The sequence below is a fragment of the Cuculus canorus genome, chromosome 6 (assembly GCF_017976375.1).
Source record: "Cuculus canorus isolate bCucCan1 chromosome 6, bCucCan1.pri, whole genome shotgun sequence".
Lineage (NCBI taxonomy): Eukaryota > Metazoa > Chordata > Aves > Cuculiformes > Cuculidae > Cuculus > Cuculus canorus.
This window is the reverse complement of record NC_071406.1, coordinates 27,235,701-27,258,522: the sequence shown is the minus strand read 5'-3', so window position 1 is coordinate 27,258,522 and position 22,822 is coordinate 27,235,701. Positions and strand designations below refer to the sequence as shown.

At 44.8% G+C, this 22,822-nt stretch overlaps 2 protein-coding genes across 4 annotated transcripts; one reads left to right on the top strand and one right to left on the bottom strand.

Annotated features, from left to right (window-relative positions):
- Positions 1–1,092: 1,092 nt before the first annotated feature.
- LOC104058304 (cytochrome P450 20A1) lies at positions 1,093–16,538 on the bottom strand. 3 transcript variants are annotated; one of them, XM_054069876.1, is made up of 13 exons: positions 16,215–16,538; positions 15,585–15,634; positions 15,331–15,497; positions 10,287–10,432; positions 9,490–9,657; positions 8,751–8,829; positions 7,031–7,146; positions 6,582–6,636; positions 5,103–5,223; positions 4,222–4,333; positions 3,532–3,596; positions 1,594–1,683; positions 1,093–1,445 (listed from the first exon to the last, which is right to left on the bottom strand). In XM_054069876.1, exons 1-13 carry the CDS (start codon positions 16,284–16,286, stop codon positions 1,295–1,297), a joined length of 1,392 nt encoding a protein of 463 aa, XP_053925851.1. In that variant the 5' UTR covers positions 16,287–16,538; the 3' UTR covers positions 1,093–1,294. The 3 variants fall into 3 exon arrangements, with proteins under 3 accessions (XP_053925851.1, XP_053925853.1, XP_053925852.1); XM_054069878.1 differs by lacking the exons at positions 15,585–15,634; positions 16,215–16,538 and adding exons at positions 14,524–14,637; positions 14,719–14,834 and having other exon boundaries at positions 15,331–15,454; XM_054069877.1 differs by lacking the exons at positions 15,585–15,634; positions 16,215–16,538 and adding an exon at positions 14,524–14,637 and having other exon boundaries at positions 15,331–15,467.
- Positions 16,285–22,529, top strand: LOC104058303 (uncharacterized). Its single transcript, XM_009559794.2, is given in 6 exon segments — positions 16,285–16,684; positions 17,936–17,998; positions 19,382–19,539; positions 20,967–21,026; positions 21,829–21,911; positions 22,451–22,529. Coding segments are annotated over 6 exon segments (843 nt in total).
- Positions 22,530–22,822: the final 293 nt, after the last annotated feature.

Here is a 22,822-nt window from a genome sequence, read left to right as displayed (position 1 = left end):
GAACTCACAGCTTTTGGGTGGGAGGGGGGCTAGGAACTGGAACTAACAGGCAACTCAGGTTTATAGGGAAAAGACTTAGAAAGATCAGGTAAAGGGTGATCCTCTGGAAAAGGTGGGGGAGGGAGAGAGAAACAACCTGAAAATTATGTGATGACACTTACTCCGATGAGACAAAGGGTTAAAAGGTTCCTGCCTCACAAGCCATTCACCTGGGCTTTGGAAAATCTTCCAGGAGCTGGCCTATGATGGCCAAAAGAGAAAGAAAGAAGCAGGGGAAAGCAGGTCAACGTAGCATTCGATGTGTTTTGGCTGCCACCCATTTCAGAGGAGCAAAAACATACTTTGAAAGGCTTTTAAGCACAGTGTTAATATGGAGCCCCATAAAAATAGCACCCTCCCTTTGCAGTATTTGCATGACCGGTCTCATGCTGACCCAGTGCTGAATGAACTGCAAGCATCTGTCATCAATTTCTGATGCTGATGAGATTAGACATTGCCCTCAGAACTATCAAGACAGAGAATCCCTTTTCTCAAGGCTTTGTTCTGTGGTTTTATTTAACTTCATTATTACAGATGCTTCTGTTTTCTCAGGGGCCAAACCAATTGCATTGCTCTTGGTTTACTACCATTTCTAAGTCATCCTTTTGCTTGCAACTCCACAGCATGGCAAGATTAAACAGAAGAGATCTGGTGGTGCAATTCCCACCCCACTTTATTTCTCTCTTCCTCTCTCTCTCTCTCACGCACACACTCACACATACTTGTCACAAGATATAATCTGCTCTTCTTGACAGCTATAGCTCAAGGGAAGGAACGACACTTGGAATAAAAATACCTATATAGAGAGAAAGGTTTTGTCCTTGTGTCCCTAAATTCTTATCTGGCTAAGATCCATGAAGAAGCATTCCACTGGACTGAAGAGGCAATCTTACCCAGTTCTAGCTGCTGTTGGAAAGGGGTTGGATTAACCAGAGATCTGTTTTTTTGACTAGCTGGCACCCCACACAGTTCATACATAAACCACTGCAAGGTTTTGTTGCCTCCTTTCCAATGGTTTGACCAGAGATCCAAAAGCAAATGTAAAAACAACATACAGATTAAATCTACTTTAATAGGACTACTGGTTGAGTTAGAAAAAGCATCCAAGAGAGATATGTGGTTAAGAATGTGGAAGGTACCAAAATTTGGATGTATAACTTCTTGGCTAAGTCAGTGCGGTGCCAGCATGATCTGCTCTAAGACCCTTGCTCAGGATTTCACTGCTGGCATTGTTAGCACATTGGTTTGCTTGTTCTTAGCTTCTCTTAGACACTGTTATCCAGGCTTCCTCCTTTGGTGAGGTTACCAGCTCATATTGGGTCTCCATGACTTGTCCTTTCACTGGGTGGAGATACAGTTTCCTTACCAGGACACTCAGCAGAATTGTAGCCACCATATAGGCAAACCTGAAGGAAGAGGCAGGAGAAAATAATAAAAACCTTGCTAGGAAGTAAATCTGCTAAAGGACAACTGCCAGCTTGGACAGATTGTCTCAGCAGTAACTCTCTCCTGTCTGCCACAGAGACTCACAAAGACCACCTTCCCTGTACTCACCTCAACTCTGGGCACTCCTGGCTTCCTGAAAAGCCCAACAAGGACAGGTTCTTCATGGCTAATTCCTCATTGAATCTCTCTGGGTCAAACCTATGAAAGACAAAATGCACTGAGGCTTTCTGTGCGGGCAAAGGATCCTTTCCCTGGACATGTGTGTGCACACATACACGAGCATGTGTGGCAACAATGTACAGAATCTCACTCATCTGCTTTCTCTAAATCATGCTGGGCAATTCCACACAGATATATGAAGGCAGTTGTGCATCCACTCCATCTATGTTCCCAACCAGTCAGCTGCATCACAGCTTGGTCAAAATGCTGATAAACTAAGTTAGTGTGACACTAATATGCATTACCTCTCAGCAGTGGGTATTAGGCTTGAGTGCACAGCTGAGCAGATGCTACTACTTGCCCTCTATTCCCCTCCAGGGTGCACACACTCTGATTTGTCTTCCTTTCTTTCTGCCTGTGTCCCTTCCTCTATCACTTCCAAAAGTATTATTTTTCCCTTTTCTCCTTGCCCCTCACCCTTCTCTCAAAGCAGCTGGTGTGTGCCTGGGTATGTGCTGGAGGAGGGAAGCTGGTGACTCATTCGAGTGAGAAAAGTGGTTTCCAGCATTAGGATGGTGGAGGCTGCAAGAAAACTATTATCCAGGGCTGGCATGAGTTAAAACAAGATTCCCATAATCAACTAACCCCAGGGAGACTAATAAAATATCATTCAATTTGATGTTAAAAAAACCCAAACAACAAACAGGATATCTGATAGATGGAAAGCAGTTCTCTTTCACTTTCAGCTAAATATCTCTGCTTACACTTCAAGCCTTTGGCTCCTTGCCTAAATATCCAAGCTCTGCTTCTACCAAGATGAAAAGGCATGCGGGTGCTGACCCTTAATAAAAGCAGCAAGCATCAAACTTAGATTCCCCCTGAACTGAAGTTGTAAACTACAAATGTTGTAATAGGAAAGAAAATGCAGCTGCCTAGCAAAACAACAGGGGGCACAGACAGCCATGCACAGTGTTTTTGTACAGTAGGTAGCAGAAAGGATCACAAAGAACTGATCTCTGTCATAGAACTACACAACTAGCTCAGGCTAAACCTGAACCTCAGCCACCTTCTCCTTGGAACAAACACACTGTGTTCATAGCAGTCCTCATTATCTCTCTCACAAGGCTTCAGCAAACCCTTCCTAAACACATCCTATCCTAATGGGCAATCCCTGCCAAGATGTTTGTAGATTGGTGCATTGATGTCCGACCTTTTATAAGAGCTACACTTGCAGGAGAGGACAAGTGTTATTCTAAAAGCTGTATTATTTCTCCTAAATCTCATCTGTCCGTTATCTCTGTCTAGAATAACTGACCCATTTTTTTCCAGCCCAAGTGAAGTAAGTCATGTTAATATTTGCCACCTGGAGGCCACAGGAAGCTACAGCAATTTTTTTCTTTAACCTCCAAAATACTGGCCTGGATCCAGTTTTGTTTTCATAGATAGAAGTAATGAGGTAGCATTTCCCTTCCCCCTGAAAAAAAAACACTTCAGACTGATGTTTCCTCCCTTACATCGTTGTTTCATGATGACAAGCAGTGATTCCAAAGCCAATCAAATCACTACTTCTTTCTCACAGAAAACCTTAAAATGAATTTACCAGAGAAGCTGTGTGCGTGTATGTGCATGCACAAAAAAAAAGTGATATTAAACTCTAACACACACACACGCACACTGGAGCATGGGAGGATCATGACTTGAGTTGTCCCAAAATGCCACTCGTGGAGACAAACAAACCAAACCAAAACTGATTTTCTTACAGACTCCTTTTCATCGCCAAAATCTGCTAAATGTAGGCCCTGCAGCCAAACAGACTGTGTTTTAAGATCTAAAGAATATTAATTAGAAAAAGGAATCATTTGCAATTAAGTTCTTGATTCTACATACTTGTATGGTGATAGCCATGATGAACGATCCTGCAGCATCACACCAAGAGCGTAAAGCACAAGTGTCTGCAAAGAAGATTAGAAAATGTATGTCACAGCAGAAAGAAATGCACAATTAAAGATACTTCTGGACAGTCCTGCTGGTTGAAAACTACTCTGTAGACTATTCATATTTATAAGGTGGATTAAAAAGATAATATGCTATATTAATCTACAGATTTATCTAATCCATGCCTAGATGTTAGGATTTTAACTTCTAAGGCCAATGCTGCAATTGGTGGTTAGAGAGGCTCTGGTCCCATTCCTCTATTCTTGCTGGCATGTACACATAGGCTACTTTATTCTCTGCAATGGAAAGTACCACACTGTGTGGGAAATACGAGTGATACAATCAGAGTGGAAATCATGCACAAGTGAGCCCACAGGCCCCTCCAAAAGACGATACATCCTGACATCAGGGTAGACCCTGAACTGGAAGCATATCTGCTCAGGAAAAAAACATGAATTCCAAGAGCTTCCCACAGAGGAACTGCAGGGCAAACTTTAAGCTGAACTACACTTTCAGACAACAGAGCAGCTGCTCAGGTTCAACAGTGTCAGAAGAAATGATCTTCCTGCCTCACCTCTCCGTGGGAAGAAGAGGAAACTGTAAATTCCCCTCCAGGAAAGCACAGTGGCCTAGTGGCCCTACCTCCTTGGGAATAATATGTTGGTCGATTCTCCCCTCCAGCTCCTGCAGCTGTGCAGCAATGGGAGTAAGCTTTGCTGTTCGCACTGTCTCACAAAGGACTTGCCGACAGTATCTGTAACAAGTAAGACTTGGTTAGTTTAATCCTCCCAGGGAGAAAATTGTCCTCCTGGAGCTGTCTCAAGTCACCCTGAAGCGCTTCATTTTTCTCACGTGTAATTGGTCCCTTCCCCACTGTCTTTGCAAGAAATATTAAATCTCATTATCAGCTTTTAGGGAAGGTTATAGAAATCTCTCTTCACCACACTGTTTTCAGATTTGAAACCAAACTAACTCTGTTAAAAAAGCATAAACACACTAGCCTGGATGTCTCACCTATACAAGGAGCAGCAAGAAACCCACATACTCGGTACTCCCTTACTGAAACTCTAACATGTTGCACACAAAAAACAGGCACGCTGTTGATCAGACTTCCATGCTTTCTCTCTAAGTATGTCTAACATTAATCCAACCATTAAAATGACTGACTACTTCCACTTTTGGAAAACTAGGACAGAAATAAAACAAGACAATAAACAAAAATTTTGGCCTGGCAGCTGCGCACTGATTCTGTGCTTTCCTCTGCCAGTGACCCAAAAGGGTTTCCTAAAGACATCCTGAAAACAGCAGCTTGATCCCTATGTCTGAAGCCCTACAGCAGTTTCTCTCTGTGCTGCAAGTCATCCTGTGGTTTGAACACTTCTTGAAAGAAAAAAAGAAAAGCAACAACTTTTGGATGCCTTCTCCTGGCCCAGTGTAGGCTGGGCATCAGGCTCTAGCACATGAAGCCTCTGTCTGCTCACCACGAGAAAACCTTCTTCTGCAGTTCCTTCCATGGGACCCACCTGAGCTGCTCTAGTTTTTCATGTGTAATTGGTCCCTTCCCCAGAACACGGTCCATCTCCTTGTAGAGATTCTGCTGAACATCTTCTGAGGTTGTCAGGAAATAGACTGCCCATGTACACACTGGGGAAGAAATCAAGAGAAGACCAAACCCCAAAAATTCAATGCTTTTCAAACTGCATTCAGTTTTCTTACTTCCTGTATTTGCAACCTTCCTTTTTGACCCAGCAAACAGTCACCTCTGTTCACAGCAGGCTGTACCGATTCTGCATTTGTGGCAGGAATAGAGGCTGAACTCCTGTCTAACAAGAGACCCTGCAAGCTGAAACTCTCTTTCCAGTGCTATGATGCACTTAGGAAGCTGTGCAGGAGACTGAGCTGTTTAGCCTCACAGCTCTAGGAAAGGGACTGCGCAGCCCAGCAAACCCTGGTGAACCAGTGTTAGACCAACCACACAAATGAAAGGCTGGTTTGTCCAAAGTATCAGAAAATTCCCTTATTTTGAGGGCTTCCCCAAGGTATCTCAGGTGAGTGCTCCAAAGAGCCAACACCTGGGGCTCCTGACAGGGTGGAACAAGAACAGTGCAGCTCTCTGCAGCAGGTTGGCCAGCACTTGTCTTTCTTACTCTGTTTTGTGAGGTACTTGAGATATCTTCAACAGCAGAGTGCAAAGGAAACCTTGCATAAGAAATAACTGTGTAGGATGCAGTTTCCCTAAAGCTACAAAGAAATATTTCTACACTCAAAACCGTCTATTCATAAGAATGGAATCCTTGAGGAGTCAAGCCCCTTAAAATGACAGTCTTCCTGGAGTACTTGGGGAGAACATTCTCAGGGGACAGTATTATCACAGTTGCTAAATTTACCTTCCACATTCTTTAACACCCAGCTGCACCTGGGAGATTTTCTTTGGAGTCGCAGCCCCATTGGCTAAGGATTGAAAATCATTCTGCCATCATAAAAGATTTTACACAGCTCCAGTTTGTATTTTTATTTGTTTTTTGTTCCATAACCTTTGCATAAACCCAGAGCAGCTCGTCTGAAAGTCATCCACACATGGAACACGCCTATACTTCAGAAATTCAAAGCGGCCAGTCAGATTCCAGCACTCTGCTATAATATCCTTCCCATAGGCCAGAACCTGTTTTACAACAGGACCCTTGTGGCTTACATTTTTTGGTGCTTTTTCACCAAATTTAGCATCAGTTCCCTGGGGTTAGAGCACAAGTAAAAAGTAATGGGAAGAAATTCTAAGGTTCACCAAAAGACTGGGAAGACTGTCAAATACAGCTTAGTTTAAACTCACTACCTATAAGGATGTGATGAGACCCCTCTGTAAAATTAGCTGCTTTTACACGTTAGCTCTGGAGAAACAGAATGATGAATACATTTTTTTGTTAGCCTAGAATAAGTCTCATGTCATCACACAGCTTCAGACAGCTGAGCCTGAGGATAGAAAGTTACCCAAAATCTGTACTTACAGTTAGCAGTAATTATGCATCCTGCCAAGGAGAAAATCATAGTATCTTCCAGAATCTACGAAATATTATAAAAATTATTTCAGAATTAAGTTCATAAGGCTGTAAAGATAAGAAAGAAGGGGCATACTCTCACTCAAGTGCATGAAATCCCATTAGTACAGAGAGCAGGAAATACATCTAGAAGGCAGACTGAACTCTGAACAGAACTTCCGCTGGAATGGCACGAGACACACTTCTGGTTTATAAAAATAGCAACAAAGCAGTGGCAAGGAAAGCTATGAACTCTAATGCAATTAAACGCCCTAGGAATGGAAAAAAAAAAGAACAAGAAACCCTGCTTGATTAAGGAATCTGACCTGAGATAGGAAAACTTAACTTACTAATAGGCTACAATGTAATGAGCTAGTAATAGCAGAAGTCCATTACTATGTAATAAGGGCTGCACAGACCTGCTGGTCACTCAGGCTCCCCTGCAGCAAGGTGTCTATAAAGACGTGCCTGTTGAATGATCTGCCTCGGCGCTCCTTTATCACTTTCCTTAAGGTGGATTCCATCTCCATCAGAGCTTTGGAAGTAAACAGAAGTGTTTATTTTAAAACCTGGTCATCCTGAGTGCTGCAGAGAAGCAAATCCATCTCCCCAAGTAGATTTTCAGACCAGCTGTCCCTGCTGGGCTCACTTACAGAAGCAGCCTCTGTTACATGTTACTGTCCATTTGGAGGGCAGTATCTCCAATTCAGTTGAAAATGTTGGAACCAGGTAAGACACGTTGCCTACAAAGAGCCACCCGTACAGGTATAACTGAGAAACGTACTATGTGAGCCGAAATCACATAAAAGGGAAGTCAAATAACAGTTAGCTAGTTAATTAGCACCCATAAAAACGTTTGAGCCGGAAAACGCTAGTTGCATGGCCTGTAGAGTTATGATTAGTGAATCATTACAGCACCTCCAGCCACTGATGGTCTCCCTTTTGCCAGGGGTTCTACAAGCACGGTGCAAGAGGATGGCTCCGTGCTAAAGCGTCTGCATAGAAGACAGAGAGAGGAAGGTGGGGAAAACGTGGGAGGTTTTGGCACAGTCCACATGTCTGAAGCTATTTGGGTGCCTAACTTCTCAAAGCTGTTGTGGGAACTGCGGAGAGTTAGATGCCATTGGCTGTCTTATTTAAATGACCTACTCATGACTAGAGAGAAGTTGGATCTGAAGCTCAATTTACTAAGGCCAAATTCAGCCCTCTTGTCTTAGAACTATCCTTCCTCTCCACATAGGACAGCCAGCAACACTAAAACACCCGGCCACACTGTCTGGAGTTTGCGAAATTGTGTCCTAATGTATCATCTTACTACAACTCTGGAGTTGTCCTGATCAAGTGCCCATGGGAGACGTCTGTTTTAACAGGGCAGTAGCTGTCCTCGGGTTCTGAAGCCCACAGAATCAGCAAAATAAAGAACTGGATTCCAAGGATTTACAAGCAAATTCTTAGTTCTAGACACAAACCACTTTTGTTTACCATCTTATCAATCAATACTGAAAAGCTTTAACTATTAACAACAAAAAACATAGCATAATTGAAAAATAAAATAACTTACTGTGAAATATATGAGAAATAAAAACACTGCCATAACAGACCTGAAAATCGTGTTACCTTGTAACAGCACTTCAGCGGTTATCACATGGAAGGCATCCATCAAAGCAGCATCTCTGTGCTTGTGTCCTTTAGCCTGTGAGTGACTGTTAGGCAGCACATTCACCAAACAGTGCATGATAATAACAACCACACAGGCCACACCAAGTGGCTTTATCTGTCTCCACCTAGCACAGTTGCCTGCCTCCAAGAGAGGCTAAAAGTGGACCCTATGAAACAGAACAGGAAGGGAGCAAGCACACCCTGATACTTCCCAGGATCCTCTATCAGCCTCCAGATTGGAAAGACCCTAGAACTAGATCTGGAATTAGAGTTCTAGTCCTACAAACTTCTTGTGCGAGAGCAGGCTTGTCACTAATTCAAAAAAAGTGATCCTGTATGAGAGTAAGGAGGACACATCTGGTAGCTTATGGTGCGATGAACAACTCTGCAGAAAAGCTAAGACAGCTGGGCAAATTAAGTGCTTCCATCTGCTAATCAACTCTAAGTATTAATCTGACTGTAATTTTCAGAGGATCCTACCATCTTCATAGAGCTTCTTCCTAGTCATGTTCTTGTCGAGGGACCCATCCAAGAAGCCTTTCCCAATTTCTGACCAGATCTGAAAGAAGGACAGAGAGAAGATGACCATCACTCACTGCAGGCCGAGACTGCTGGGACTCCTCTATTCTTCCCTATTCAGAAATATAAGAACACCAAATACAATGAAGGAACCATGGCCCATTCCAGATATTACATCTATGATTGCTGAAACTGAGTTGAAATGAAACAACTCTAATTACCACCATAGAGGAAAAGGCATGGCAATCTTGAATGGGAGATGGATCTATTCCTTTCCCACCCTGTCACCAGAAGATTTAACGCCCCCAGATGTGGACACAGCTTGGAATCTCCTCAGAGTCTCCTTTCTCCACTATGTCATAGAGCCTTCAGAAGATCTTTGAAAAGGAGAAGTTCCATTGGCATTCCCAGTGGAGTTTAAATGACTTAGGTACCAAACACGTCTCAGCTGCCATTTGATCTGCGTTCTCAATCCTCACAGACCCTTTAGAAATACCTTAGACTAATGACAACAGGATCAGCAGTAGGATCTTTCTGATAGCTGCCGCCTGGAACAATTGAACCCTCAAGCTCTTAAGCTTAATGTTAGCTTAATGTTAAAATCTCAGCAGTAGCTTGCACTAAATCGTACACAGACACAAGCTATCTGTTGTGGTTGTGGAAAAATATAATAGATTTCCTGGCTCTTCATGATACTCACTGCGTCATGGTGCCTGCGGAATCGGATGACTTCCCGGTCATCTTCAAAGCTGCTGCCCATAGCTGTCTGCGTGACAGACTTCATGGCAAAGCCCAGCATGTGCTGGCAGAGTGGCACGTGTTGTGCCTCAGGGAGTGAGAGCCATTTGGCTAGCAACTCTTCTGACAGCTTGAGAGGGAAGGAACCATTAGTTGGCAGTAATATCAGCAGCTTATTTACCAAACATACCCTGGAGACATTCCCACCCAATTCCTGAGGCAGACCACACAGCTATGGCATGAAGTTACACGCTTCACCATGTCTTCTTCCATTGTTAACAGTAACATTTTAGCCTCAAATCTTCTGCCCCTTCCCAAGGTTTTCCCCCGACAAGGCAGCCTTGTCCTCCTTTCCTGTTCCCTCTGTCACAAAAGAAACCTTAAAACCTTTAATACTGGTAGTTCCAGGCTGGGAAAATAGACCATATTCTGGCTGCTGGACTGAGTCAACAACACAGTTCTTCACCTGTTTATGGTCCCAACAGCTGGTCCTTTGCTTCTCCCTTCTATCCTGGGAAATAAATCTAGGATCCAGATGCTCCAGTATCTCCAAGCTCAGCCCTTCCCCCACCCCACTGGAGTTAAGAGAAACCAAATATTCACGTTGTGCCTGAACAGGCAGAGGCTGTTCACTGCCTCAGATGCTTACAGTTCTAGCACTAATTTGAATGCAGCTCCTTTATCCTAGTGATCACTCTCACTAAACTTTCCCCTGTGAGCCACACAGGGTTTCTCTGCTCTACAAAGGCAGTTACGCACCTTCTGGATGAGAGCGAAGTTACTTTGCAAGGACTCGGTCACACCATTTTCATATAGCTTTCTCCTCATGTGGCTCCCTCCTGTATCCCCATTCAAGATGGACTGGTACCTCAAGAGGGATTTCAGCATTGTCTCAAATGGATCCACTGAAAGCAAATAAAGAAAACACCACCCAAAAGTCAGGCAGTCACACCACACAGGGATAATGAAAACAGCAACCTCTTCAATGGGGTGCTACTACTTCTGCACAGTGAGCGTGGAAGGGCTCATTCCCTCAGAAACTTTGCCGTGTCAAGCTTCTGCTGCTCAGTGTGGACTGGAACCTCGTATAGTCTATTCTATGTGGCAAGGTACTATGCCGTGATCAGCTCCCCTGCAGAAGTTGCCTGCTGGCTCTGCCAAGTAGCTCTTTAGTAATAATACCTTGGAAGCTTGTTCCCAGCTTGCCAGTTGTTAGCTGGTTGTGCATTAACTTAGTGACAACGAGCTTGGCCTGCTCCTTCCCCTTCTCATCCAGCCTGATCTGCAGCCCCTCTAGCATATTCCCCCTGGACATCTGGTGCACCCTCCTGCCCTGACCATGGCTAGGCACTCAAGACATATCAGCCTGCATAAAAGACTTAGCCAGAGGTTTCTCTCTGCAATCCTTACCTTGCTTCACAGCCCCAGCAAACCTCATTTGACACCCTACTGCTCCTGCATGATTTCTCTTGCGTGCACGGAGTTCCCTGCTGATCAGCTCTTCCCAAAGTAACACCTACCTCTCTCAGTCAGGGCACTTCCAGCAGAGAGGCTCTTACAGAAAAGAGTATCCCACTAAGCTACAGATTGCTTTCGACTCCTAATCATCTTAACTTCCATCTTCCTTAAGCAGACACTCACAACAGTGTATAAACTAGACAAAAACACACATTCTCCATTTTCCATACCCATGTTTCACTTCAGTTATATTTTTAACGCTGAATTTCACCACCTGGGGCCTCTACTTAAAAAATTTGCTAAAGTATATTCGGTGTCAATGCAAAACCATGCAATAAAGCATGGCACATGCTTTTCCCTTTCTGCAAACTCTTCTGCTGGTCTTGCAGAACTTGCAGAATCTTTAAGGAACTACTTGGAAGCAGCAGTTGGGTTTTTTTCAAGAGGGATATTTTCACTGTTTACCACAGTCTGTTATTTTTCCCAGAGGAAAAGTGAAAACTCTGAGGCATCAGAAAACATCACGGCTGGGCTAGACACACACAACTGTACCAGCTGTGGATGCACCTAGGATTCCCAGCAGAGATCAGGGCCACATTGTTCTACTGGAAAAACATACAAGAGACAATTCTCACCTGCAGAGGTCTTACTACCTAATAACACAAAAGCAGGGGCCAGAGGCTTTTCTCTCACATCATTTCCCTTCCAATGTTTTTAAGCTCTGCATCTCATCCTTTTTCCTGCTTTGAATGACAAGTAAGTGCATGTGTCTTTTGGCACAGCAGATGGTACCTGCAGCTCTACATGTAGAGCAGGCTGTTATGTGACTCAACCTGCTGCTGACAATTCCTCCTCCGAGGTACTTTGCCATGGAGTGGCTGCTGCTGTTCATGCCATGGTTCCCTGCTGGCAGGCCCTGGCAGAGCTAGGCACAGTACTGTGGTAGTCAGAAAGACGCATAGCTGGTGGTAAAGCCCACACAGCAAATCCGGAGTCATTTAGAGAAACCAGAAGATGTTGCAGAAACCGCAAAGTTCTCCTGGTATATATGAAAGAAAACTGCTGGATCAGCCAAGGGCTCAAATTTTTTCTCTCCCCTGTCCCTAGTGCAGACTGGCAGTCCAATGCCACTGGTACACTCAGGACTGCAGAGCCCAGGCTGTCCCTTGCTGAAGGCTGGGCCTGCCTCGCAGTATTTGGGAACGGCTATTTCTCCACTAGCTATGGGAGGTGAGTGACTTCACAAGGCACAAACTGCCTCTCGGAGACAGCTCTGTCCTGTCAGCACTCCCATAGACTCCCTCCTTTCTCCTTGTCCTACTTGCAAGGAAATCTCCCTCATCCCAAGAACCTCAGAGTGCTGTCCTGGACTTGTAAAGTGCAAGTAAAGATGGAGAAAAGACCCAACCTCGGATAGCTGAGACAGATTCCAATTAGAACTGAACATCAGAGATGGAAAGGGCCTCTGAAGATGCACAATACAAAGTCACACAGAGCAGCAATGAAGCTGTCCTGCTCAAGCAGGCCAGGACCTATAGCTCCATCTCCCACATTCAATGTGCTTCAAGATTGTTGTCTCAGCCCAAAAGGTGACATCAACTCATGGGAGTTTTCCAAGCGGGTCTCTGAATCCAATGCTCCTGGTAATCCTGCACTAGTCCACCCTCAACACGTCTACACCCTTTGTAGGCCCAGACTACTTCCTCAGAGTCTCTCAAAGGAATCACAGTGTCAGCAGCAAAGTTTTACCTCCTTTGAATTCTCCTTGCAAATTAATCTCAACCAAGCTTTAAGAAAGCTTGACCATGAAAATGTACCAACTACAAGCACTGCTTTAAACGTCAGAAAAAACAGTCTCCTGGCATGGGAAACCCGTTAATAACTATGAATGCAATTAGCCCAACTTCAAGGCACTCATAAGAGATGCACTATCAGCACTCTCTCTTTCTCTCTCCAAGAAGTTTGGCCTTACCCATGAAACACACAAGGTAAAAGGAACCCTTCTATGCTACTCGGAGCCAAACGCTCTACACCTCAAACCTGGAAACCAACAAGCAGACACCAACAAAGAGCAGCTCTGGCCTCAGGTACACCAGCAGACTAAGAAGGAGTCACACAGCAAGGGTTTTCAGGTGGCATTAGACAGTCAGGAGTTGAGATATAACCCAGTCCACAGTAGGCTGTCTCCTGTCCCACAGCACTGTGTGCGCAGCAGAAACACAGGCAAGGCTAAGTCTCCCACAAAACTGCAAGATGCCCAGAGCCAGTGGGTGGCTGAGAGCAGCCTAACACCTATTCCCACTCACCAGGAAGAGGTATGGGAACTGATTTGCTACAGCTGCTTGGCTACTACATGTAATTTATACCTCAAAGCTCCAGGGAAAACAATCAGTAAGATTCCTCACCTCTAATACAGTTTTGAGCACTTCTGACAAGCATCAGTGCTATAAGGAAGGCACTGATACAACTAACACTGCTGCTTAGTCAGGTCTAACTTCAGATCATGAGAACTCTCTTTCTTAAGAATGCTGCTGCTGCTGCCTTTAAAAGGATCCTCCCATAAGATCTTTCTTCTGCTGGGCTGACCACGCTTTATCTGGTTCCTCCTGCACAACAGGCTCCCCAGTCCTCCAAGAGCACCAGCAGCCCATCTTTGCATTTGCTTAATTCAAAATCATGCCCGAGTACAGAGATCAGACCAGTGCACAGGATTCCAGGTCTGGCTCACGATCGTCTTGTGCAATAGGCCAGATGCCTTCCTCTCTTTACAGAAAATACATGACAATACATACTTTTGTTTTTTCATGTCATCCTGTAGGCAACTAATACATCCTGCTCTGGCCCCTACCATTCCTATTTCTGCTCCCTCAGCCCTCAGGGGTACCCAGCTCCTTGCTCTGATGCTCTACTTCCCTGTGTTGACAAGGGGTCCCAGTGCAATACCATCAGGACAGGCTGCTAACATAAGTGGGAGTATTTCAACCCCCCAACCTTGCATTTCTATTTCTCATCCAGCCTTGCTCATTCTTTCACTTCTCGTACCCCATTACCTCCAGTTTCAGTGATGACCTAGGCAGTGTCCAAGCAAATGCTGAACTGAAACCATGACATAAACAGAATTCTATCACTTTCCTTGTCTAGAACTTTTTTCCTATTTATCCTGTCCTTGAAAAATATGTCTAGCCTTTGACCCAGCAGGATGTTAGACTAGTCTGTAAGTGCTGGGACCACTTTTCCTACACTGAAGCCCAGGCACTGTATTTGTTTCTCTCCAGTACTTGGGTACCCCCAAACTCAGTACACAGTGCTGAGAACTTGCCTGCTCAGGGGCCTGTCACCACCTCTCTGAGCTCTGAGAAAGTGTCTGCTAATTTCTCCCAAACACACTTGAGTGCATTCAGATACTTCAGGGTGGGTTTCCACCTTCTGGAGTGCCATTTCTATTACCGTGTCTTGCTGATCTTTGTCAACTCCCACTCCTTTCCCAAATCATCACCACTTTTTTTGAGTTTGCAATGCAACTATACAAGTAGCTTACCCATCGCGACCCCAGCGTGAAGTGATGCCAAGATATCTGCCTGTGCCTAAAGACAGCCTGCAGGATCAGGTCAGAGGTGTGCAACCACCACCATTCAACCTTACAAGAGGAGAACTGGAAAAACAAGAGGTTAAACCCAAACGCCAACCGAGATATCTTATTGTTTATGATAACCTTAGGAAGCAAAACACCCACCTAAGAGACACCGTAAATCAAAATATCCTCCCAGGACTAAGAGGGACAACTCAACCACCAGCAGCACTGAGCACTTACAAATCTGGAAGATGACTAGAGGTTTTCAGCACAAAATTCTACATGCCAAAGAAAAATAGAAGTTAAACAACTTCTTCAAATAATACTTTAAAAACCTCCACAGTGAACCGCACAAGGGAACTATCACAAACTAGCACAGTCCTTTTCAGACTTAATTTAGCACATTACTCCTCTTAAATTGTATTTCAAGCTGCTTTTATGATAAAGCGTATGTCAAGTTGCTATAGGATCTTTGCCTTGCTGTTTCAAATGACTAATAAGCATGATGCTTCCCATAAACATTTGCCTGTAGGGAGATGGTAAAAGACACAAGCACACTAATTTATTGATGACTACTGGACAGCAACAACTCTTCATCACGAATGTTCAAGTCCAATAAGCAGGACCAAAGACACACCTAAACCACCACGTCAGTCTCAAACTAAGTATAATTTTCTTTCTCCTTTGAATGAAACCCTGGCTTCTTTTGACGCAGGATGCTCAGCAAGGCCAGAAGGAACAAACGGACTCAAAGACAAAGCAAAGGACACTTACACAATCGGTTGGGGTTAATATGTTGTTTCAGGAGATCAATTGAGCCAAGGCTGACAACAAGACGCCTTCCAAACCAGAAGGAGACCAGGGGGCCATATTTCTCATGAAGGTTGACCAGGAACTCGTGCAAACTGCCGCTTGCAATGATATCTGGCAGGTTGCCATCTCTGAGGAACACAAAGCAGATATTTGGTCACGAACAGCATCCACTGCCAAGGCTGAACTGGATTGATGCAGAGATGGAAAGCACTTACTTTTCATTGGTTGGAGTCAGCCCAGGGATACCTGATGCTTGCCTAGACGCCTAGAGAGTAAACGGAATCATAGAATTATAGATTCATAGAATCACCAGGTTATAAAAGACCTCTTAGATCATCAAGTACAATCATTCCTGTCTGCCAGTAAAACATGTCCCTGAACACCTCATCCACCTGTTTTTTAAACACCTCCAGGGATGGTGACTCCACCCCCTCCCTGGGCAGCCTCTGCCACTGCCCCATGACCCTTTCTGTGAAAATTTTTTCCTGATGTCCAGTCTGAACCTCCCCTGGCAGAGCTTGAGGCCATTCCCCCTTGTCCTGTCTCCTATCACTTGGGAGAAGAGGCCACCTCTCCACAACCTCCTTTCAGGTAGTTGTAGAGAGCAATAAGGTCTCCCCTCAGCCTCCTCTTCTCCAGGCTAAACACCCCCAGCTCTCTCAGCCGCTCCTCGTCGGGCTCGTTCTCCAGCCCCCTCACGCATACAGCCTCCTCGAACCTCGCTTTTACGCGCTCCCAGGGCAGAGCCGCCCTTCCCCCGGGCACAAAGGCTGAACCAGAGCTGGATCCCCCCCGCCTCAGCCCCGCTGCGGCTCCCGGGCCGAGGGGGTCCCGGGCAGCCTCACCGGGCACAGGTGCAGCACGGCGCCCACCAGCAGTAGCAGGAAGGTGACGGCGAAGATGGCGAAGTCCAGCATGGCCGGGCGGGGCAGGAAGGGGCGGCTCCGCCTTGCCCAGAGCGCCGGGAGAGGGGGCAGGAGGCTCCCGGGGCGCGGGGGGAGGGTGATTGCACCGGGAAGCGGAGCCTTAGAGGCCTCCGGAAGGAATCCGGTCGCAAACGCTTCTAATCCCTTCGGGGAGGAAGTTTTTGTTCCTGGCTACGACGTGGCATCTTTTTATCCTCCTTCATCACGTCTTTTGCCGCGCGTCTTAAACCTCCGCTCAGCCCCGCGGCTGCTGGCGTCGCCGGGAGCGTGTGGGGGGCGGTGCTCAGAGCAGCGGTCAGTGGGAGTGATGGAGATCTGCGACAGTGGTGTCCCTCGGGGGCCCGTACTGGGAACAGGGCTGTTTAGTAGCTTCATCAATGATATTGACAGCGAGAGCGAGTGCACCCTCAGCAAGTTTGCATATAACACCAAGCCGAGTGGTGTAGTTGCCGCACTGAAAGGACGGGATATCATCTAGAGGGACCTGGACAAGTTGGAGAAATGGGCCAGTGTGAACTTCAGAAGGTTCAACAAGGCCGAGTGTAAGGTCTTACACCTGGGTCCGGGCAATCCTCGTTTTCAGTACACAACGGGGGACGTGCTTGAGAGCAGCCCTGCAGAGAAGGACTTGGGGGTGTTGGTCAATGAGAAGCTTGACATGAGCCATCAGTGTGCGCTCACAGCCCAGAAGGCCAACCGTATCCTGGGCTACATCAAAAGAAGCGTGGCCAGCAGGTCGAGGGAGGAGATTCTGCCCTTCTATTCCTCTCTTGTGAGACCTCATCTGGAGTGCTGTGTCCAGTTCTGGAATCCTCAACATAAGGAAGATATGGAGCTGTTGGGACAGGTCCAGAGGAGGCTACAAAGAGGATCAGGGGGCTGGAGCACTTTCCCTATGACGACAGGCTGAGAGGGTTGGGGTTGTTTGCCTGAAGAAGAGAAGGCTCAGGGATCTTATAGCGACCTGCCAGTACCTAGAGGGGCTACAAGAAAGCTGGGGAGGGGCTGTTCACAAAGGCTTGTAGTGATAGCCCCAGGGGCAGTGGGTATATACTGGAGCGGGGCAGATTTAGACTAGACATAAGGAAGAATTTCTTCACCACGAGAGCAGTGAGACACTGGCACAGGTTGCCCAGGGAAGTTGTGGCTGCCCCATCCTCGAGGTGTTGAAGGTCAGGTTGGATGGGGCCTTGGGCAGCCTGATCTAATGGGACATATCTCTGCTCATGGCAGGGTGGTTGGAACTAGATGATCTTTAAGGTCCCTTCCAACCCTAACTATTCTATGATTTCTGTAACCCTGACACCAGCCAGAGATTTCCATGATCAACAGCACCCGCGTTTTGCCTTGAGTGAAGATCTTTCCACAGCGTCTCACAGCAACACCCCCATCTGTTATCTGTCACTGTTCAGGATAACTTTGGACCTCTTACAGCCTTAATAACTAGTACTCGCTCCCTGGGCAGCACACTTTGCTCCTTGTCTGGCAAAAAGATAGCCACTATCAAATGCTCGTGTTCTTCTGGCTCTCCAGGCACCTCCTGTGCTTGGTGAATAGCACATTGAGCCTCCTGAGTCTGTAAAGGCTTCAATTAAAACTGGTGGTGAAAGCATGTTAATTAAGCTGGACTTTTCCTGCAGGAGGCAGGAACACATTTCGTCTCCTGAAAGCTCTCTGCAGCAACGGTCTGATAGAGGAGATCAGTTCTTGAGGTAAAAACTACGGGACTTATGCCAAGTCTGAATGGCAGGATCTCATGCATAAGCTTTTGTTCAGATAAATCAAATATTGAGCCATCTCATGCAACCTGGTGAACCGAAATCTGCAGCCAAATAAAGCTGTTATTAGTCATTGAAACCTGAAAAAGTTAAGGTCAGCAATCTGTCTTTCTAGGGCAGTTTCTCAGATGCAGGACTGCAAAACCTTGAGGTGTACAATGCTGTGTAATACCATAGAAGCCCCTCAATGTGAAATACCAATGAAGAGCAGTGCAGGATTTAGTCAATGGCCGGAAACCTTATTATTTCATCTTGAGATGTCCACTTTGTATCTTGTTAATAAATATAGATGTGTTCAAGTTGCAGGTTGTCTGCTAATAAACCGACAGGAAAGTTAGATCCATACATGTCTTTTGGACAATGTTGATATTGAAAAGAGTATAATTACCTTGGGTACCTCCTTGATCTGGAACTGAGAGGTTTGAGTGCCACCAAGCCCTTCCAGTCAGCAGCTCCATTCTGGCTGCCTGCTCAAAGGCACTCCAAAGATACGCCATCCATGGAGGAGAACAGAAGCAAGGTGTTCCCCTAGCAATGTGAAACTACAAATTACTTCAGGCAGATTTGTGCAAGCACAGTGTGTTGGAAAAGACCACCTGCCTAGAAGAAAGGTTAGCTATGCTGTCTTAATATATAGAAATTCAATTCCTTTTGTGGTAAGAAGAGCCAGAGAATGGTTTAAGTCCCAGTAAAGTCTAGATAACTATTTGGTTATACCAGCACTAGTTCTCTCAAGATAGCTTTATTTTCACAAATTCTTCAGCATTATCCACACGCTTGCACGTTTGTGGAATCCTTCCTTCCATGTCGAGCATCAGACATAGGCCTATGTATATAGTAGTAATACCTAAACTAGTACTGAACTGGCTAATCATGGTACTGGTAAGCTGATGGCGTGGCAACATTGTGTTCTGCTTCAAATGCTCTGCTCTCTTCAGAAGCTAGTTTTAAAAGCTAGTTCAGATATCCCTGTAACTGCAGTGTAGACAAGTCTCTCCTCTCTCACCAGTGAAGTCCAATATATGCACTGACACTCTTGTAAGTTCTCTCTCATGGTGGGGTCACAGAGTTGTCAATACAGGACATTCAACAGCTAGTTTTCTGACAGTCATGACACATACAAACTATTGCCCAACTCAAAACCTGAATTCTTGTTCTTCTGCTTTTCACCTGTAAAGTTAGCAGTGAGAAGAGCTAGAAAGACTTAGATGGATTCGATTGCCGAGTCTCTAAGACTGATAAAAGATGCTATAAGATGCAGCTTCCAGTTGTGATACTTACATACTAATTATTGCTTTTGTCTTTCAGGATGGGCTTACGTGGGATCCAATGCAGGAACTAACATCGCTACCATCAGCAACAACACTATCAATGAGGTACCACTCGTTTATCCACCTTTCCTGTAGGCCTTGGATTTAGCTCCTTTTAATATTAACTGCCACTACGTTAAAAGCACTCACACGGGTGTAAATAAAGCATGCCAGAGCTGACACAGTAACAGCGGTGTAACAAGTGTGCATTTGTGGGGCCTTACAAAGCTACAGAATGCCTAACAGCTGCTCCCCTGAGCATTTGGAAATGCCAGCGAGCAAGTAACATTTTACTCCCTCCTAAAGCTTTTCTTTGAGTGGGAAGAGGAGTTGGCAACAATATTACTGAGGTGGAACAAAGTGGTTTTTTTTCACAACAGAAGCTTTGCAATGTCTGAAATATTGTTGCTTCATACCTGGTGAGGAATTGGGGTGGGAAGGGGAATGAGAAACTTGGAATGTTAAGATGCAAGGCAGTCTGCTTCTGGAAAGCTGTGCCATAGTCTCTTTGGCCTGCTGCTTGAGACCTAACTTAAATATGCATTAAGAAGCTTAAAAATCTAAACGTCTGAAGGAACCATTAGAACTGGGAGATCTTGAGGTAGCATGCAAACCCATTATGCAAGGTAATGCCTAGGCACTAGTGTCCCCGCAGAAAATGCGCCCTCTAAATTCCAGTACTGAGCAAGCACATGTACTAGTACAGCTGAAAGGAAAACACCTTGACCATCAAGAACAAAGACTGACATCTCTGCTGTATGGTGGAGCTGGTTAATAATAATAGTAATAATAATAATGGAGCTAATTCCACTATGAGCAGATTCTGTGGTGCATCTTTTAACAGCCCAAATACTTTCCTCCTTGAAATGAAAATTTCTTCATGGTTAGGTATTCATTTAATCAGCTTACCTCTAAATAAGCAGGCATTCTTTCCCCTATAAATAACTTTTGCTATTTCTCCTAGAGGAGGCTGGAAGCTCAGTGCTGTACCAAGTCCCTGCTGTGCTCCTGCGTTTCCTTACCAACAAATCCTTCTGGTTTGATTTCTCTAATAATGTTGCTCAGTTCAGCAGCAAACCCTCAGGAAACACAGCAGAGCTGTTCACAGGAGGAGATTCCTCAGTGTAATACCTACTTGAGGAGAAAGAAGCAGACAGGTTATCAGTGGGAATCCACAGTTCACTACCCTCTTTCACAAAGGTGGCATCTCAGGCATTTGTTTCCACAACCTTTCTCAGTGCTCTTGTTCTCAGGGTGAGCACAAAGATACAATTTTATTTATTCTTTTTTCTTAAAAAAAGCTGTTTTAATTGAGTAGAAGCAGGTTTTAAGGCTTATTAGGGTTGAGATTGCACTAATTCTGTTTCAGCAATTTACAGCAATTGCTGCTGCTGCTGAAGGGTAAAATATATATCTATTAAAGTCAATCCTGTCACTTCCTTCAATACACGAGTTCAATGGAAGTATTCTGCCTGAGGGGAAGTGCCTGCTTTGTTTAATGTTATGAAATTGCTCCGTGTCATGCTAAGTGGATAGCTCCAAGTCCTACCTTACTGCCTGGGCAGGTGAATCTACACTCACAGGAGACAAGAGAGGAAACAATTCGTCAATATCATGAAGAACCAAACATCCCTTCAGTTCTGGTGAGTAGTTAAATTCCCAGCCAGGACACTTATGGCTGTAGCACAGCAAACATTTTAAATGCATTCTTGCTAGCTTGCAATGCAGTTCCCCTGCCTGACAAGCTGTAAAGAACTGTGGCATGAAAGGCTAGTTATAGTCTTCCTTTCAACCTTGGATTTTGCTTATTTGCAAGAAACGGGTTAGAACAAATTAAATGCATTCTGCCCATTAGATGCTTGGAGTCCTGCTGCCAAACACTATATTTGAGGCAGCTCTGCTTTCCCCAGTCACCAGCCACCAGTCATGTTGTATCTTGGGGGTGGTATGCATGCAGACGATAAGATACCTCCCCTTAATATTTTTGCAGATATTCTGTTTTATTCTCTACATTTCTGAATTTGCTCATTCAGTATTTCTACAATTACAGAATGTCTATCTGGGGAAGCAAGATCTCTGTGTTTCCTGCCCTTGTGTTTGAGCTAGGAGCATAAAGTTTGTGCTTTAACAAACCCAGCTGGCTGTTGGTTGGCCCAGATTAGATCAAAGAATGGTGGTACTGGAAACAATTGTGGAGAAAACATTTTCCTTTTCTCCTTAGTTTTCTCCTCCTTTAAAGAGGAAAAATAAAATAAACAAGAAAAACAGTTTCTATAACAAGATAACTTACCTAATTTTGTCTTGGCATCTGTGTTGGAAATAGGTGAGCAAGAAAGGCTTGTTTATAGTCATTGTGGGATGCACTAAGGCTGATCTACTTGTGACAAGCATTCCAGCCTTTCAGATACATTGAAAATAACATTAAAATGTTTCCAGCTAAGTTAGGGCTTGAGGGAAGGAGTGATGCTGCTAGTGGAAGGAGACAAAGCCACCTTGCAAGGTGCGACGAAAGCATGTCTGTTTGTGAGGTAAATGCTTCATTTGAATGGATTCCTTCTTCACATTCAGAGGAAAAGACACTTCTATCAGATTCCTGGCACATGCTGCCCATCCCCAACATTAGAAATTACTTAATCCCTTGCTTACATTTCTCCTTGGGGAAGACAGGAGTATTGCTTTATGCTCCAAAGGAGCACACAGTACAGCAGCAGTCTAAGGAAAGTCCAGCTTACCCAGTAAGTGCTATGGCACTGCATCCACGGACGCTTATGTTTCTGAACTATGGTTACCGTTCACGGAAACCGCCCCAGTTGTCAGTTCTGTTGTTGAAGGCCAGGGGAATGCCAGTTTGGCTCTAATGTGTTGAACATCAGAACAAGGGAACTCACGTCTTTAGTCATATGAAAATTAAGAAATCTAATATGTATGTCTCATGATGCAGGCAAAGAAGGCAATCAAGTCTCTGCTGTTATGAATAAGGATGCCTTGTTCTATCCCTAGTTACAGATAGAAGCACAGTAGTTCTAGCTTCTGTTAAAGCTCACAGCGTGGTTTGTCTTGTTTACAGGGGTGAAAAAACAACTGAACATGAGCTTGGCACAGATTTCAGTTTACTCCTGGTTGACAGTAATCTCCAGAACCTGTAGCCTTGCATATTCTGCAGCAAAAGTAACTATATGGGAAGACAATGAAGAGGAAGGAAAGAGATGCTTCGAGTCCCATGGTGGGTGTAGAACCTTACCTTTATATCTTTATTATCTTTTCCTTCCCAGCAAAAAGACAATTTTTATTGCAATACTCAAGTAATCATAGCTGTTCTTAGTCTGAAAGGGTCTGTACATTCCATGTATGCACTTAGATTCCTTCCACATGAAAAAAAGTTACTTTAAACACAACTGAGACAGGACACCCAAGTCAGTTGTTCCTGCTAACTAGCTTT